Here is a 14699-nt window from a genome sequence, read left to right as displayed (position 1 = left end):
CCCTTGCTTCCCCTGTTTTGTTTTTTTTTGTTTTTATGTTACTTTGTTCAACATTCACCAGGCTGCTATGTTCCTTTCCCTGGATCCATGTCCTACACATCTGTTTAGTTGACTTTAAAGGGTTTAGCACATAGTAAGAGCTTAATAAATATTAATTCATCTTCAATTCAGTCAGATTCAGTACTGCCAAGACATCTGCTAAGTTGCAGTGGACCAGCATTTCCCAGTGTTCCCACTCAGGAGAACACTGGTCTTCCAAGTCTGAGAAGTCCTGCATTTTCTGTCTCCTTCCTGGAAAGTCTCACTGTCTGTTAGAGCCGTAAAGGCTCTGAGGAAGCTTGCAACAAAATGAATTCTTTTAACTTTGTGTAGCCCAACACTTCCCAGTCTTACTTGGCCATGGGACACCTCTGGAAGCAGCTATTGTTATATTTTTATTGTAGCCTAATTTCCATATGCTCCCATGGAACACACTATAGAACATGATGGTGGTTTTTTTTTTTTTTTAATATTTATCCATTTTTTATATACCCTGTAAAATTTTTCCATTTTTATGTATCCTATACAAATGAATTTTATAAATGAATTAATAGTGAGTATGGAAGAGACAGCGTCTTGCACAGTCCCTGGTGTCTGTTGAAGACATGGTCACTACACATACACACACACAAGCACATGTGTACCTGCACACGGTTTTTTTAGAACAGTTTCAGATTTACAGAAAAATTGAAAAGATGGAGTTCCCATATACACATCAACTTCTCATATTATTAACATCTTACATTAGTATGTTACATTTGTTACAATTGGTGAACCAGTATGGATATAGGGATTTCCTTAGTTTTTATTTAACGTCTTTTTCTGTTCCAGGGTCCTGTTCAGAACACCACATTACCTTTACTTGTCATGTCTCCTTAAATTGTTCTTGGCCATGATAGCTTCTCAGGTTTTCCTTGTTTTGATGACCTTGATAGTTTTGAGGAATACTGCTTAAGAATTTTGAGGATTCCCCCCTGTTGGAATTTGTCTGATCTTTTTCTCTGATTAGAGTTGGGATGATGGGCTTTTGGGAGGAAGTGCTCTTTTTGTCACATCTTATCAAGGGTCATGCTATCACTGTGGCTTATCATTGTTGAGGTTGACCTTGATCATCTGGCTGATATACAGGAGTTCTTCTCTGTAAAGTGGCTGCCCCCCCCCCCAATTCAATACTCTACTCCTTGCGGGGAGGTCACTATATACAATCTACTATTAGGAGTGGCAGTTTTGCTCCCCTCCCTGAGGATAGTGTATCTACATTAAATGGTTTGGAATTCTTCCATTCAGGAGATTTGTCTCTTCTCCCTCCATTTATTTATTTATTTTTTTTTTTAAATTTTTTTTTTTTTTTAAGATTTTATTTATTTACTTGACAGACAGAGATCACAAGTAGGCAGAGAGGCAGAGAGAGAGGAGGAAGCAGGCTCCCTGCTGAGCAGAGAGCCCGATGTGGGGCTCGATCCCAGGACCCTGGGATCATGACCTGAGCCGAAAGCAGAGGCTTTAACCCACTGAGCCACCCAGGTGCCCCTCCCTCCATTTATTTATGTATTCGGCCACTTGTTTATATGAGTGTGAACTCATGGATATTGTATTTTTATGCAACTAAGGAACTATAGTCAGCAACATGTGACACTTTCCCCATTACTGATAGAACAGAAGCACAGTTGGGGAGTGGGTTTCCGGGGGGTGTGTGTGTGGAAAAAGTTGTGCTTACAGAGACCTTCTCGCTCACTTAAATAGGTTTGTGCCTCTGACATGTTGACAAAAACATGTTCTGTTTTTTTTTTTTTTTTTTTTTCCAAAACATGTATTTTTAAAAGATCAGCTTTGGGCTGCCTGGCTGGTTCAGTCAGTTAAGCGTCTGCCTTCATCTCAGGCCATGATCCCAGGGTCTTGGGATCGAGTCCCACATTGGGCTCCCCGCTCAGTAGGAAGTCTGCCTTTCCCTCTCCCTCTGCTACTCTCTCTCTCTCTCTCTCTGCCAAATAAATAGATAAATAAAATCTTAAAAGAAATAAAGGGTTCAACTTAAAGTGCCAGTTATAGTGGTCTCTCAGCCAGGAAGGTGGTCAGAAGGAGAAAGGAGGCTGAGAAATGCATACTTGCTGCAGGTATTCCTCTTTTCCCTCCTCAGACTCACATGTGAATTGGGGAGAAGGATTTGAAGGGAGTAAAGTAATTTCCATGTCTTTCTAGGGCTTTGGTATGGCTTTTAGCCATCAGCACACTGATTGTTCTTTCCATAATCTCCTCCGAGCCAGCTCTGTCCAGGCCTGTGATAGGTTTCATAGTTGAACCCAACCCCTTAAGGTTTTGTTTTCTGCACTTGGCATTGTGTGTGTGTGTGTGTGTGTGTGTGTGTGTGTGTGTGTTTCTGTATGTCTTTATATGTCCGTGTGTGTGTGTGTGTGTGTAACCAAGCCTGTTTTAAAAATGAAGGAAGCAAGCCCAGGATGCAAGAATAGCAAGTCTCTGAACTTCTCTGAGGCCGAGAAGACATTTGTCAAACATTCCTGGAGAGGTGCACTGGGTAGTCTCTGATTCCCTGGCCTCCCTCGTCGTCTGCAGCTCCTGGCTTGGAGAAGCTGCCAGGACACTTTATAAACTGTTGCTGCCCATTCCCTTGGGCTGCAAAAGGCAAAAAGTTCAGGAGTGAGGCTTTACTTTTTTTTTTTTTTTAAACGTATCTGTTTCTTAGGTAGCAAATGATATGTGGGCTTAGAACTGAGGTCAGGGACCTTCCTGTCCTGAGCCTACTTGTGGGTCTTTGTGGAACTGACCAAGTGTGTTTGCTGGAACAGTCCAGAGGGTACATTTGTGGATGTTGTCCAGGGAAGCATTAACCAAAGGGTTACATCCAACAGGGATGGTCACCCCCCCCCCCCCGCCACCACACCCCATTCCTGTGTTGACCCTTTGTTCCACCAAGGACACAGTCATGGAATCAAAAGGGTGTTCAGATCTCATGCTGTGGAGTTTGTTTGACTCTGTGTTTTCTTTTTTACTCAACAAGAGCCGTTAAATGTTTCTGGCCACATAGCTGCAGAGCGTGCTTTTATTGATTTTTCAGAAACGGAGAGAAGGCAAGTTACTGAAGGAAAAGGAGATGAAAACAATGAAAAAGATAAATGTGCATTTAAATTTAAATTCTAACTCTCTTGAAAGGAAAAGAAGATGTCTCTGCTTTAGTTTTGATACATTCCTGCTTCAGGGGAGAAATCTTCTGTTTGGGTTATTCCTTTCTGTGGGGACTGGCAAAAGTCGGAGGCTGATGAGGTCTTTAGCCTTTTTGAGGCAATTCATGGCAACCTGCCCTCAACTGGTTTGGCCTCAGAAATGGCATTTGGGATACATTGCCCTTGTTTTTTTGTTTTGTTTTGTTTTGTTTTTGTTTTTAGCTGAACTATTCTGTCCCTAAAATATTCTGGCATATTATCCCAAGGAGTGTTAGATTCATTGCAGATTTACATGTTTTGCCTTCCTGTGCTCTCCTTAGGACCTCCTCTCTGTTTATCTCGTCTTGGGCCTTCTCTGCCCCCATTTTCTCTGAGTAGCTAGCGAAAGCAGTGGATTTAAAGAACCTCAACCATCAGTAGCATTCATTCGCTGCAGGCTCAAAGAAGGTTCAGTGATAGTTGGAAACCAAACTATTAGAGGAAGCAGAGTGGCAGGTAGAATCATGGGCACCTCAGTGGGACCCAAGACACCTGGCTTCTAGGCCTCTGACCACTTTATGACCATGACCAAATTCACTCTTTCTTTGGGTATTGATTTTTGGCATTTCTACAAGGAGGAGTTGTACCAGGTGGGCTTTCTTGATCTTGATTACATTCTTTAAACATTTTTTTTAAGATTTTATTTATTTATTTGACAGACAGAGATCACAAGCAGGCAGAGAGGCAGGCAGAGAGAGAGAGGGGGAAGCAGGCTCCCCACTGAGCAGAGAGCCCAATGGGGGTTTCATCCCGGGACCCTGGGATCATGACCTGAGCTGAAGGCAGAGGCTTTAACCCACTGAGCCACCCAGGCGCCGCCGCCCCCTGCCTTGATTATATTCTTAAGCTGAAATTGTTGCTTATCAGATCATTTTGGGGGTCACTGCCTTGCACTCCCATCCAGAAAATACTGAGTTTGATGTATACATGACCACGTTTTTATGTTTTTTTCTTCTGTATTTTTATGTTTTCTCTAAGTAATAAATGCACATAGGAAAGCTTCCACTGGTATAGAAGGAAGGAAAGGAAGATCCCCTCCGATCCCTGACACCTGTTTTCCTCTCCGAGTTACCCAAGGTTACCAGGCTCCCAAAGTGTTCTGCTACAGATATGTGTACTATGCCCTCCCTTTCTAACTAGAAGCAGTAGCAGGTCCATGCGTAGTATTCTGTCCCTCGGCTTTTTCCCCCCTCCCTGAACAATGTTTCCTAGAGATTGTTTCATTTAATACCTACAGAGCTCCCTCGTTCTCGGGAATGGTTATAGAGAATTTCTGAACAGGTGTACCTTGATTTCTGATCAGTGGACCAAATGTTTAATCTTTGGCTATTACACACAATACCGTGGTCAGTTCTCTCATAACAAAGCTCTGTGGGTGTGTATGCTTTACTTTGAAAACAAAACTGTTGTCTAAGTTCCATTCTTTTCTAGTCTCTGTCTTTCATAACTGGAGATGTGTGGTCTGCATGATCCAGTCCATGAAATGAAGTGGAGGAAAGAAAGCAGCATCGCCCTCATTCCTCCCTGTCCAGGTCTCTGTGAGGGCTGGTATTTTGAAGCCTAGCAAGGGCGAATGGTGTTAGACGAGCTCATCTCCCAGTCTTCAACTCCCCCAGATAAGGAGGCAGAGGCTAATAAACTCTACAATATTTGCTTTTGTTGTGTGGAGTCCATTGGGAGTAAACCCGACGCAGGTTTTGCTCACTAAGAGGGCAGGCTCCCCAAGTCCTCAAAGACGGTCTTGCTCGGAGGTATTTGTCCCGTCGTCGTGAAGTTACCAGAACCGAGTCAGTTTTAAAAATTAATAACCTCTGTGCTGCCAACAAGCAACCTAACTTTTTTCAAGCTTCTTTTTTCTAATCTGGGGATTTCTGATGTTGGCAATATTTCAGTTTACAGATTTCTCTTAGAGACACAGTCGGGCATCTTTTCTGGTCTGTAGCAGTTACGTCAGAAAAAAGTAGGAGCATACTTCTTCAGGAGTTCAGAAATGACTATCCCTGAAAATAGCAACTGTTCTTCCTTGTAAGCTTCTTTCTGGCTGGAAAGAGGTATTACGAATTCAGCCCTTCTGGATATCTGGACTTTGTCTGACTTCAGTCTGTATTTAAGAGCACTTTTTTCCCAGTGATGCGGTGCGTACATGATCCCTGACCTCCTACCCAGGCCTTCCAGGCAAGACTGTAAAATGCCCTGACCATTTCTAGAATATCACTTGAGAAATGAAATGCTCATTTCAGTAATTTTGCATCGAGTAGGACTGTGCTTTTTTTTCCTGTTCTGAGACTGAGAACTTGAAGAGATTGCCAACTGGTTTCATTCATTCGTCTCATCATTTCCTGAGCTTCCCTGTGCGCCAGGAATGGTGCCAGGAGGCATGAGCTCCTTGTGGTGGGCTTGATTCAGAAAAGAAAGTCTGCATCATTAGGCAGAGGACTCCAAAGCATTCTCACTTCCTGTTCGGGAGCTTGTGTGTGCTCCGAGCAGACAGTTATCCATCTCTCCAGACCTGCCTTGAACCCTTTCTGTTTACAAGGCAAGCGGCTTTGGGCCCCAGGCCCTGTTTTGATGACCTGCTGTTTAAGTGGTAGTTCTCTTGCTGTTGAAGGCAAACTCTTCAGAGGGTTGTTCTCAGTTTCAGCAGCTGTCTCTGTTCTTCAGGGTAAGGCGTGACCGAGGGCGGCCAAGGAGAGTTGAAAGAGCTGGAGGACAGGATGTGTGGCGGCGTCCACTCGGGCTTGGGTGGCTCTACCTGCTGCCAACCAGAGCACACCCCTTCACCTCTCTCAGGTTGCCATCTCCCTCCCGTAAAATAAAAGGATGGACTGCATCATTTCTAAGAATCCTGACAAAGCCTAATATTCTGGCATTCCACAGCCCCACAAATAAATTCACCTCCTTTCTTCACACATTCTTTCCAACAGCCTGCTAATTCCTGTGAGGGCAGGAGCTATTTATCCAACGACAAGCCCGGTGGCTGGCACACAGGAAGTGCGGTAAAGATTTGAGGGAGTTATAAATAAATTTTTAAAAAAAGAATGTTTTTATCCTACCTCTACCCCCATCCGGAGGAAGTTCCTGCTGTGGAATTAATCGTTCCTCAAGGGAACCAGTTAGTCCACAGAAAATCCTTTGTGTTTGTGTCCCTTTTGAGTGTGTGCGTGTGGGTGGGGAGTGGTCTGCATACACATTTAGTACGTGGATGATTAGGCTACTTTAGAATTCATTTAAGGAAATTCTTAGTTGTTGTAAAACATGTTTCCACATGATACCTATGTCTTCCAAATGAAAGATGTAAAATATTTAACTTTTAGACTTGAAATAAAATATGCCAGTGATTTTCTTTTTTTAAAGACGGTGATACGGGATGCCTGGGTGGCTCAGTCTGTTAAGTGACTGCCTTCAGCTCAGGTCATAATCTCAGGTTCCTGGGATCGAGCCCCGCATTGGACTTCCTGCTTGGCGGGGAGCCTGCTTCTCCCTCTACCTCTATTTCTCTGTCTCTCATGAATGGATAAATAAAATCTTCAAAAAAAAAAAAAATAGACAGTGGTACCAAACATAGCAAAAATTGAGTTTTTCCTCAGAAATGGAATATATAAAACGAGATCTTGTTTTGGGCCTTCGTGTAAGAGCAAACAGACAGAAAAGTGTGGTTTTCTTTCTTTCTTTCTTTCTTTTTTTTGTGGTTTTCTCTATTATAGAATATGGCCTAGGCAGAAGTTAAGCAAATTTGACTGGTAAACTGTTTAAGGAAAACTAGCACTTTAAAAAATGTGTGTGTGTGTGTGTGTGTGTGTGTGTGTGAATGCCAATTATAGAGTTTATTAAAGGATTTAAAAATTCTTCCCTCAAGTGAAGTACTGCATGCAAAATTTAAGGTGTTGGTAAGTGTGGATAAGTAGAAAATCCTTAAAAAGTTTAAAAGACTTCTAAAATGCCTTTATTCAATCACAAATGTGATTATAATTTTTTAAAAGATTTATTTATTTGAGAGAGAGAGTGTGTGCAGGAGGGAGGGATAGAGGGAGAGAGAGTGTAAAGAAGACTCCGTGCTGAGTGTGGAGTCCCATGTGGGACTTGATCTCAGGACCCTGAGATCGAAACCTGAGCTAAAACTAAGAGTCAGACACTTAACTGACTGCACCAGCTAGGCAACCCATGATTATTATTTTTTTTAAGATTTTATTTATTTGAAAGAGGGAGAGAGAGTGCACATGTGGACACATGGGCAGGGGGTGGGGCAGAGTGAGAAGTAGACTCCCCGCTGAGCAGGGAGCCTGATGTGGGCCTCAGTCCCAGGATCTTGGGATCATGACCTGAGCTGAAGGCAGTCACTCAATCGACTGAGCCACCCAGGTGCTCTCATGAGAATCATTTTTATGTAACTTCTTCTGCACTCATTTTTTTCCTTTGCAAAAACTATATATAACATCTTTTCCTCAATCAGGTATTTGTTTCTGAGCTTAGCTCATGCTCCTTTGAGGTACCCTTTTTTAAACAAAGCATCAGTGGAGTCCTGCTTCTGTTTAAGTCCCTAGTCTAGGTACTGTGTTTTACATCTTGCTTGCCAGTCACTGCTATCCTAGATATTATTGTGCATCATTGTATATCTATAATCTCACGCCCTCCTTAGCTCTGATATGAACACGCAGGTTGTCTAGAAAGTGCACACACACCCAGATGTCTTGCTGAAATTACATCATATGTTGTGGTAACCTTTTGTGAAATTCGCTTTCGACCACTATGTTCTTAAAGGCTTTAAAATGTGTTCTAGACACAGGGAAAGTGTGAAATAATTTTTAACAGGGCACCAAATGCCAAGACTAGCTGAATCAGGAGTAGCGCTAGTGTCTGAGCCTCCATGAATTGATAAGGTAATAATTACTTAAACAGTAATGATTAACAGGAAAGTACTTTGGCAGGAATCTCAGGAATCTATACTCCAAAGCACAGAGCATTCTGATGGTCTCTTTCTGATAAGGTATTGTAGGACCTGTTCATTCATTTGCTTGGTCTTTCCTCCCGTAGTGATGAATCACCAGCACCAGCAGCAGATGGCACCCACTCCCCTGAGCCAGCAGAACCACCCTCCTCAGAACCCACCAGCAGGGCTCATGAGCATGCCCAATGCTCTGACCACTCAGCAGCAGCAGCAGCAGAAGCTCCGACTTCAGAGGATCCAGATGGAGAGAGAGAGGATCAGAATGCGCCAAGAGGAGCTCATGAGGCAGGTATGACCTTCTGTGGTGCCTCCTGGAGGCTCCATGATCCTACGTACCAAGGCTGGGGGTAGGGTAAATCTTTGGGCCATCAGGGTAAATCTTTCTCTAGAAGCATTAAAGGTCCAAAGCCTACTCCAGACCATATGAGTAGAATCCAGGTTTTTCTCCCAATATCTACCTGCCTTGTCTTCAGAGCCATATGTATGAGTATGAGGACCAGCTGTGTTAGCATGGCTGTCTTTGGGTTCTACTGCTGATCTTTAGAAGAGGAGGAGGAAGACTCTATTCCAGTGATCTGTTGCTGTGTAACATTATCCCAAAATGCAGTGGCTTAAAACATTAGCCTGTTTTATTATATCATACAATTTTCTGGGTCAGGAATTTGGGCAGAGCTTAGCCGGCTCATTCTTTTGGCTTCCATGGTGTTGATGAAGACCACTTTTAGTAGTGTTCAGCTGGTGGGTGGGTTGGTCTGGAGGGTTCAAGATGGCTTCACTCAAGTGTGTGGCATCATGATAAGGATTGCTGGAAGACTGGGCTTGGTTGGGACGGAAACCTGGGACGTCTATATTTGGCATCTCTTGCTAGCATAGCAGTTTCAATGGTGGGACATATTGCATAGCAGCTTGGGTCTCCCAGAGAGAATGTTCCAAGAAACAAGAAGTAGAAGCTGCCAGTGTGTTAGGATCTGGTTCTGGAAACTGTCACAGAGTCACTTCTCCCGTATGCTCTCAATCAAAGAAATATCAGATTTGCCCTAGATTAAAGCAGAGAGCAGAAAGGATGTTCCATGGACAAAATGACTTAAGAATTTGCAACCATCTTTGGTCTGCCATGGAGCATGAAAAAGATTTGGGAAAAATTGAAAGAGAATGAGAAAGGTAAATGTTTGTATACGGGCTCTGAGAGAGCGGGTATTGATCGGGTACCTTTGTGCCATACTGCCCACAATGCATTCATTCAGTCAGTCAGTGGACAGAACGTTGCCCTGTGTCCTCTGTGGATCATAGCTGATGTAGCACTTCAAAACATGAATAAAACAATCCCTGAAGGAACCCACAGTTTTCTGCGTCCCTCAGTGGCTTGGTCTGTGCAAGAACAGAATTATTTCTTCTATGTTGCTAAACTAACGTAAACCATGTTTTTAGGTCTCATCAGTTTTGCTGGCTACTTTTTAGGGAGGAAAGCTTCAGCTTATTGTTCTAATGCTTGAGACTTTGCTTTATGACTCACACGAAGCAAGATACACAAGTAGCTTCCTTTCACTAGTTTAAGGAAATAAGTACTTTTAACTGTTTCAGGGGGCTTTCTTGGAAGAGCCTGGGAGTGTCACAGTCAGCACTGCCTTTTCTTTTAGTCACATCTGATACTTTTAAAAATACACATTGATTTCTATAAAACAATAATATATTTCTCATCAGATAAATTCGAGGATATAAAGTATCAATACAAAACATGGCAAATTAAAATAATTCCCTAGACATTGACTCTGACAATGAGGGAAATGAATATATGAATATAAATTGTGCTTTGTTGTTCAGTGGAACTACCCTGAATTTGAGGAATACAGCTTTTATAATACAACTACAGTTGTGCCTTTTTCCCTGAGGATTTATGTCTTGAAGGTTCATGGCTATTTCAGGGTAACAGTTGTTTATACCATTTTTAGATACACAGGATCATGTTTTTTAACAGGAAATAATTATATTACTACTTTTTGTCTTACGATAATAATTGCATTTGTAATATTTTTTCTGTTCCATAATATAGAGTAAATGTAACAGTATCATAGTAGCATTTGTAACTTTTCTCTTAGTTTTATATTTAAATGAACTTTAATGCGTTTTTTTTTCTTTGCACAAATCTACAGACTGTTCTGCAAAGAATGCATTTGTTTCTCAGTTTCTACCACTTTCTGTTTCTTTCTTTTGCCCCACTGCCTTCTTTCCTACAGAAAGTATTTCTGCAAAGGGCTGGGGGAAAGTGCCCCACATCATAGGTGCCTTTGAACCAGGATGTAGTATTAATGTTCATATTACAGAAATGCCAACCAAGTTCATTAAACGCTGATCCCTAGAGGCTGTGGGAACTTAGAGTATTTTGCTGCATCATACTGGGCAATGCTGCTGTATGGGACAGCAGAGGGAAATGTCCAGAGTTTTTTCTCCCCATCCAGAAGCAGCCTACTCCTCAGTGTCAAAGATACCATTTAAGGCCAGATGGTAAATAGTATTGCAGCATTCTCTGATACTTTTCTGGGGTGTTTGCCAAGATGCCTGGCTGTTCAGGTGTGGATTATGTCTATCATCTTGGTGGTTTTTATCTTCCTTTTTTTTTTTTTTTCCTGGTGATTTTCTGCTTCACTATTTGCACTGCTCAAATAATAAAATCTTTAAAAATTTTTTTAAAAATAAGATTTATTTATTTATTTTGAGAGAGAGCGTGCTTATATGTGCGTGAACCAGGGGGAGGGGCAGAGGGAGAGAGGGAGAGAAGCAGAATCCCCTCTGAGCACAGCACAAAGGGGGCTTGATTCCACCACCCTGAGATCATGACCTGAGCTGAAATCAGGAGTCAGATGGTCAACTGACTGAGCCATCCTGGCACCCCGTGATGAGGTCTAAAGATTATAGACTTCATTTCTTTTTTTTTTTAAATAGATTTTATTTTTTTATTTGACAGAGAGAGATTACAAGTAGGCAGAGAGGCAGGCAGAGAGAGAGAGGAGGAAGCAGGCTCCCTGTGGAGCAGAGAGCCTGATGCGGGACTCGATCCCAGGACCCTGAGATCATGACCCGAGCCGAAGGCAGTGGCTTAACCCACTGAGCCACCCAGGCGCCCCTAGACTTCATTTCTTCATCCTGTGCCATTCCCATGTCCTCCATGGGCAACAACTGCCTTAACCTCCTTAGCTCACTGGGCAGTCTATAAGGAGCATGGCTCTCCTCTCACTCACAGGGGGACCCTAGCTGTGCAGGCTTTCTTCTCAGAGTCCCTGCCTTGCCCAGCCTTGACCTACCTGCAGTTCCATCAAGAGAGAATTTCTAGGAGAGAAGCCCCATCCTATTTCTGTCTCCGTAGTGGGAAGGGAGGTTGGTAAAATTTAATGAGTAAGATGAACTTATTCCCTAATTCTTGGAAAATTGTTATCATCCTTAGATATATAATAAATGTAAAAGCTCCTTACAAATTAAATACTGTGCAAATATTTGATTTCATCCCTCCCTCCTCTTTTTCCTTCCTCCATGCCATCATCCCTCCAGGCGTGTAATCTGATGGTGGTGCACTGTGGAGAAAGAGCCGCCTCAGTATTGGGTAAGCCCACGTGGGCTACATAATGCCAGGGGCTCACATGTTAACTCGTGGTTGTGGAAATCATGTAGAATATCAAGAAATGGTTGTAAAGGAAGTTTGATTACAGATCTGAGGTGAACCTTCAATATTTCAGGATGGAAAATGACTTTTTTCATTCTTTTTTCTGTATCTCCTCATTCCTTTATCCAACCAGTGTTTCTGTGGTGAAAAATAAAACAAAAAGATAAATGGGACTTGGCTACCTTTGGATAACTTGTATCTTACTAGACAGGCAAAATGATGAAATTAAAGTGATTACAACTCATCCAGATGTGGGGCCAGAAGGGTAAATTCGAACTCCTTCCTCCTTCCATCTTTGGCTTTCATTCCTGCACAGGGCAGAGTTCTGTGAAGCGAGCAGAAGGTACTTCTTTATTTCTCTTCAGTGGCTCCTCAGGCCAACAGGTTGTTAACAGTCCACAGCATTAAAATCAAAGGGCCAGTGAGGTTTTTGCTATCTCCCTTGATTAGGAATCTTCTGAAGTAGGAGAGTTGCATTAAAAATGGTCCCTACAACTTAGCATTGGCTGGTGTAGCCAAGTTGAACTTCTTATGTCCAATAACTGATGAGTTCTCTCGGGTTGCGCAGGTGCTCCTAGCTCAGGGGAATCCTGTTCAAGTCTGCAATACACAGTCATCTTAGAAAAGTGTTTCACTGCTTTCCACAGGCATCCATTGCAGACACTGTGGAAAGTAAATTTTTGTGAGACATTCTCGGTTGTCCATGGTAATGAGAGTTTTATTATCGTTGTGAAATTTCCCAAACATGGAGAGGCAGCTTCAAGTTCATAAGAGAAATGGCAGTTCAAGAAAAGGCAACCATCTTAGTTGAAGATGTACCTCCTGGTATCTTTGTAGTTTTTAAAAAGAAATTTGGATTCAGTTTGTGACATTTTTTCTTTTTTAAGATTTTATTTATTTATTTGACAGAGATCACAAGTAGGCAGAGAGGCAGGCAGAGAGAGGAGGAAGCCTAGCAGAGAGCCCGATGCAGGGCTCGATCCCAGGACCCTGAGATCACAACCTGAGCGGAAGGCAGAGGCTTTACCCATTGAGCCACCCAGGCGCCCCCATTTTTTCTTTTTAATTAGACAGAGTTTTTTTTTTTTTTTTAAAGAGTGGCATTGTTTTATTTTATTTTATTTTTACAAGTTTTTATTCATTTGACAGGAAGAAAGAGTGAGAGCACAACAGGGAGAGGGGCAAAGGAAGAGGGAGAAGCAGACTCCAAGCAGGGAGCCCAACCATGGGGCTTGATCCCAGGACCCTGGGATCATTACCTGAGTCTAAGGAAGATGCTTAACCAACTGAGCCATCCAGGTGCCCTGGAAAAATAAAATTTTTAATTTATAAAAATATAATGCAGTAGGGTTTGGGTTGTTGTTTTTGTTTGTTTTGTTTTGTTGTTTTCTGATTGAGACAAAAGAAGCATTTGGTAAGTGAAAGAAGCCAGGCCTTTATGATTCCATTTCTATGACATTCTGAAAAAAGGCAAAACTATAGGAACAGAGAATAAGTAAGTGGGTGCCAGCGTTAGGTGTTGGAAGGGGCTGCCTACAAAGGGGTAGCACTAGGGGATTTGGGGGATAGTGGCACTGTTCTGTACCTTGATTAGGGTAGCTGTTTCACAACCCATGGATGTTTCAAAACTCAGAAATGTACACCACAGGAGCGCCTGGGTGGCTCAGTGGATTAAAGCCTCTGCCTTCGGCTCAAGTCATGATCTCAGGGTCCTGGTATCAATCCCCACATCGGGCTCTCTGCTCAGCAGGGAGCCTGCTTCCTCCTCTCTCTCTGCATGCCTCTCTGCCTACTTGTGATCTCTTTTTGTCAAATAAATAAATAAAATCTTCAAAAAAAAAAAAAAAGAGAGAGAGAGAAAGAAACATACACTGCAAAGAGTGGATTTAACTGTATACCAGCTAAAATAGTAAGAAAGTAAAATTATCACACAAGAAAGACAAAACATACATTCATTGTGAAGATGGTGTTGATTTCTCTCCAGTCTTTGTATGTATCTGTGCGTATGCTTTGTTTTTAAAACAAAATTGGTAGCATATCATACTTCTGTTTTATTATCTCTTCTTTTTTTATTTTTTTTAAGATTTTATTTATTTATTTGACACAGATCACAAGTAGGCAGAGAGGCAGGCAGAGAGAGAGGAGGAAGCAGGCTCCCCGCTGAGCCGAGAGCCCGATACGGGGCTTGATACCAGGACGCTGGGATCATGACCTGAGCCGAAGGCAGAGGCTTTAACCCACTGAGCCACCCAGGCGCCCCTATTATCTCTTCTTCTTAATAATACTGGGACATCGTGTATTTATTCTGTATGAGCCATGGAAGTTGTGCTGTGACTTTGGTTGGATCTATTGTAAGCTGCCTGGGATCCTTCCTACAACAGGGCTGGACATTATTTTGTTTGAATTACCATGAACCACACAGGCCCACAATGAGTATAGAATATTCTGCTATTATAGCTTGGAAATCAACACAGTATTTGCTCAGTATCATAAAGGGCACGTTTGCAACTTTACCCAATGAAATGGAAAGTTTTGGTAACTGGTAAGGAATTGAGAAACAGGCTTCTCAGTCACCATTTACTCATCTAAAAGAACAATTCCTTGACATGAAAACAGAGTCCTGGCTTTATCTGAGCAGATTTTCATGTGTATTATTCATTTAGTTAGGAAGCTGGGGGGTGCCTTCTGCCTTGAAGATTTTAACCCCAAGGACTTCCTGTCAGCCCCCAGGACCTGGAATTCTTAAGTGGAGAAGCCTTAGCTTCCCTTTGCCCCTTCTCAGAGCCTGCCTTGTTGAGAAACCATTATTATTCTTAGACGAATTCAGCCCTGCTTTTACCCT

General features: G+C 42.4%; 1 protein-coding gene across 2 annotated transcripts in view; it reads left to right on the top strand.

The window, feature by feature from the left end:
- Positions 1 to 14699, top strand: part of WWTR1 (WW domain containing transcription regulator 1) — a 139057-nt gene that overhangs the window by 106229 nt on the left and 18129 nt on the right. For both annotated transcript variants that reach the window (XM_082682196.1, XM_082682195.1), the window contains exon 4: positions 8289 to 8491. In XM_082682196.1, the coding sequence (XP_082538322.1) occupies positions 8289 to 8491 (203 nt within the window). The remainder of the gene's footprint in view (positions 1 to 8288; positions 8492 to 14699) is intronic.

Source organism: Mustela nivalis, assembly GCF_964662115.1.
Source record: "Mustela nivalis genome assembly, chromosome: 1".
Classification (NCBI taxonomy): Eukaryota; Metazoa; Chordata; class Mammalia; order Carnivora; family Mustelidae; genus Mustela; species Mustela nivalis.
Note: the sequence above shows the minus strand (reverse complement) of the source record. Positions and strands in the feature narration are given on the sequence as shown.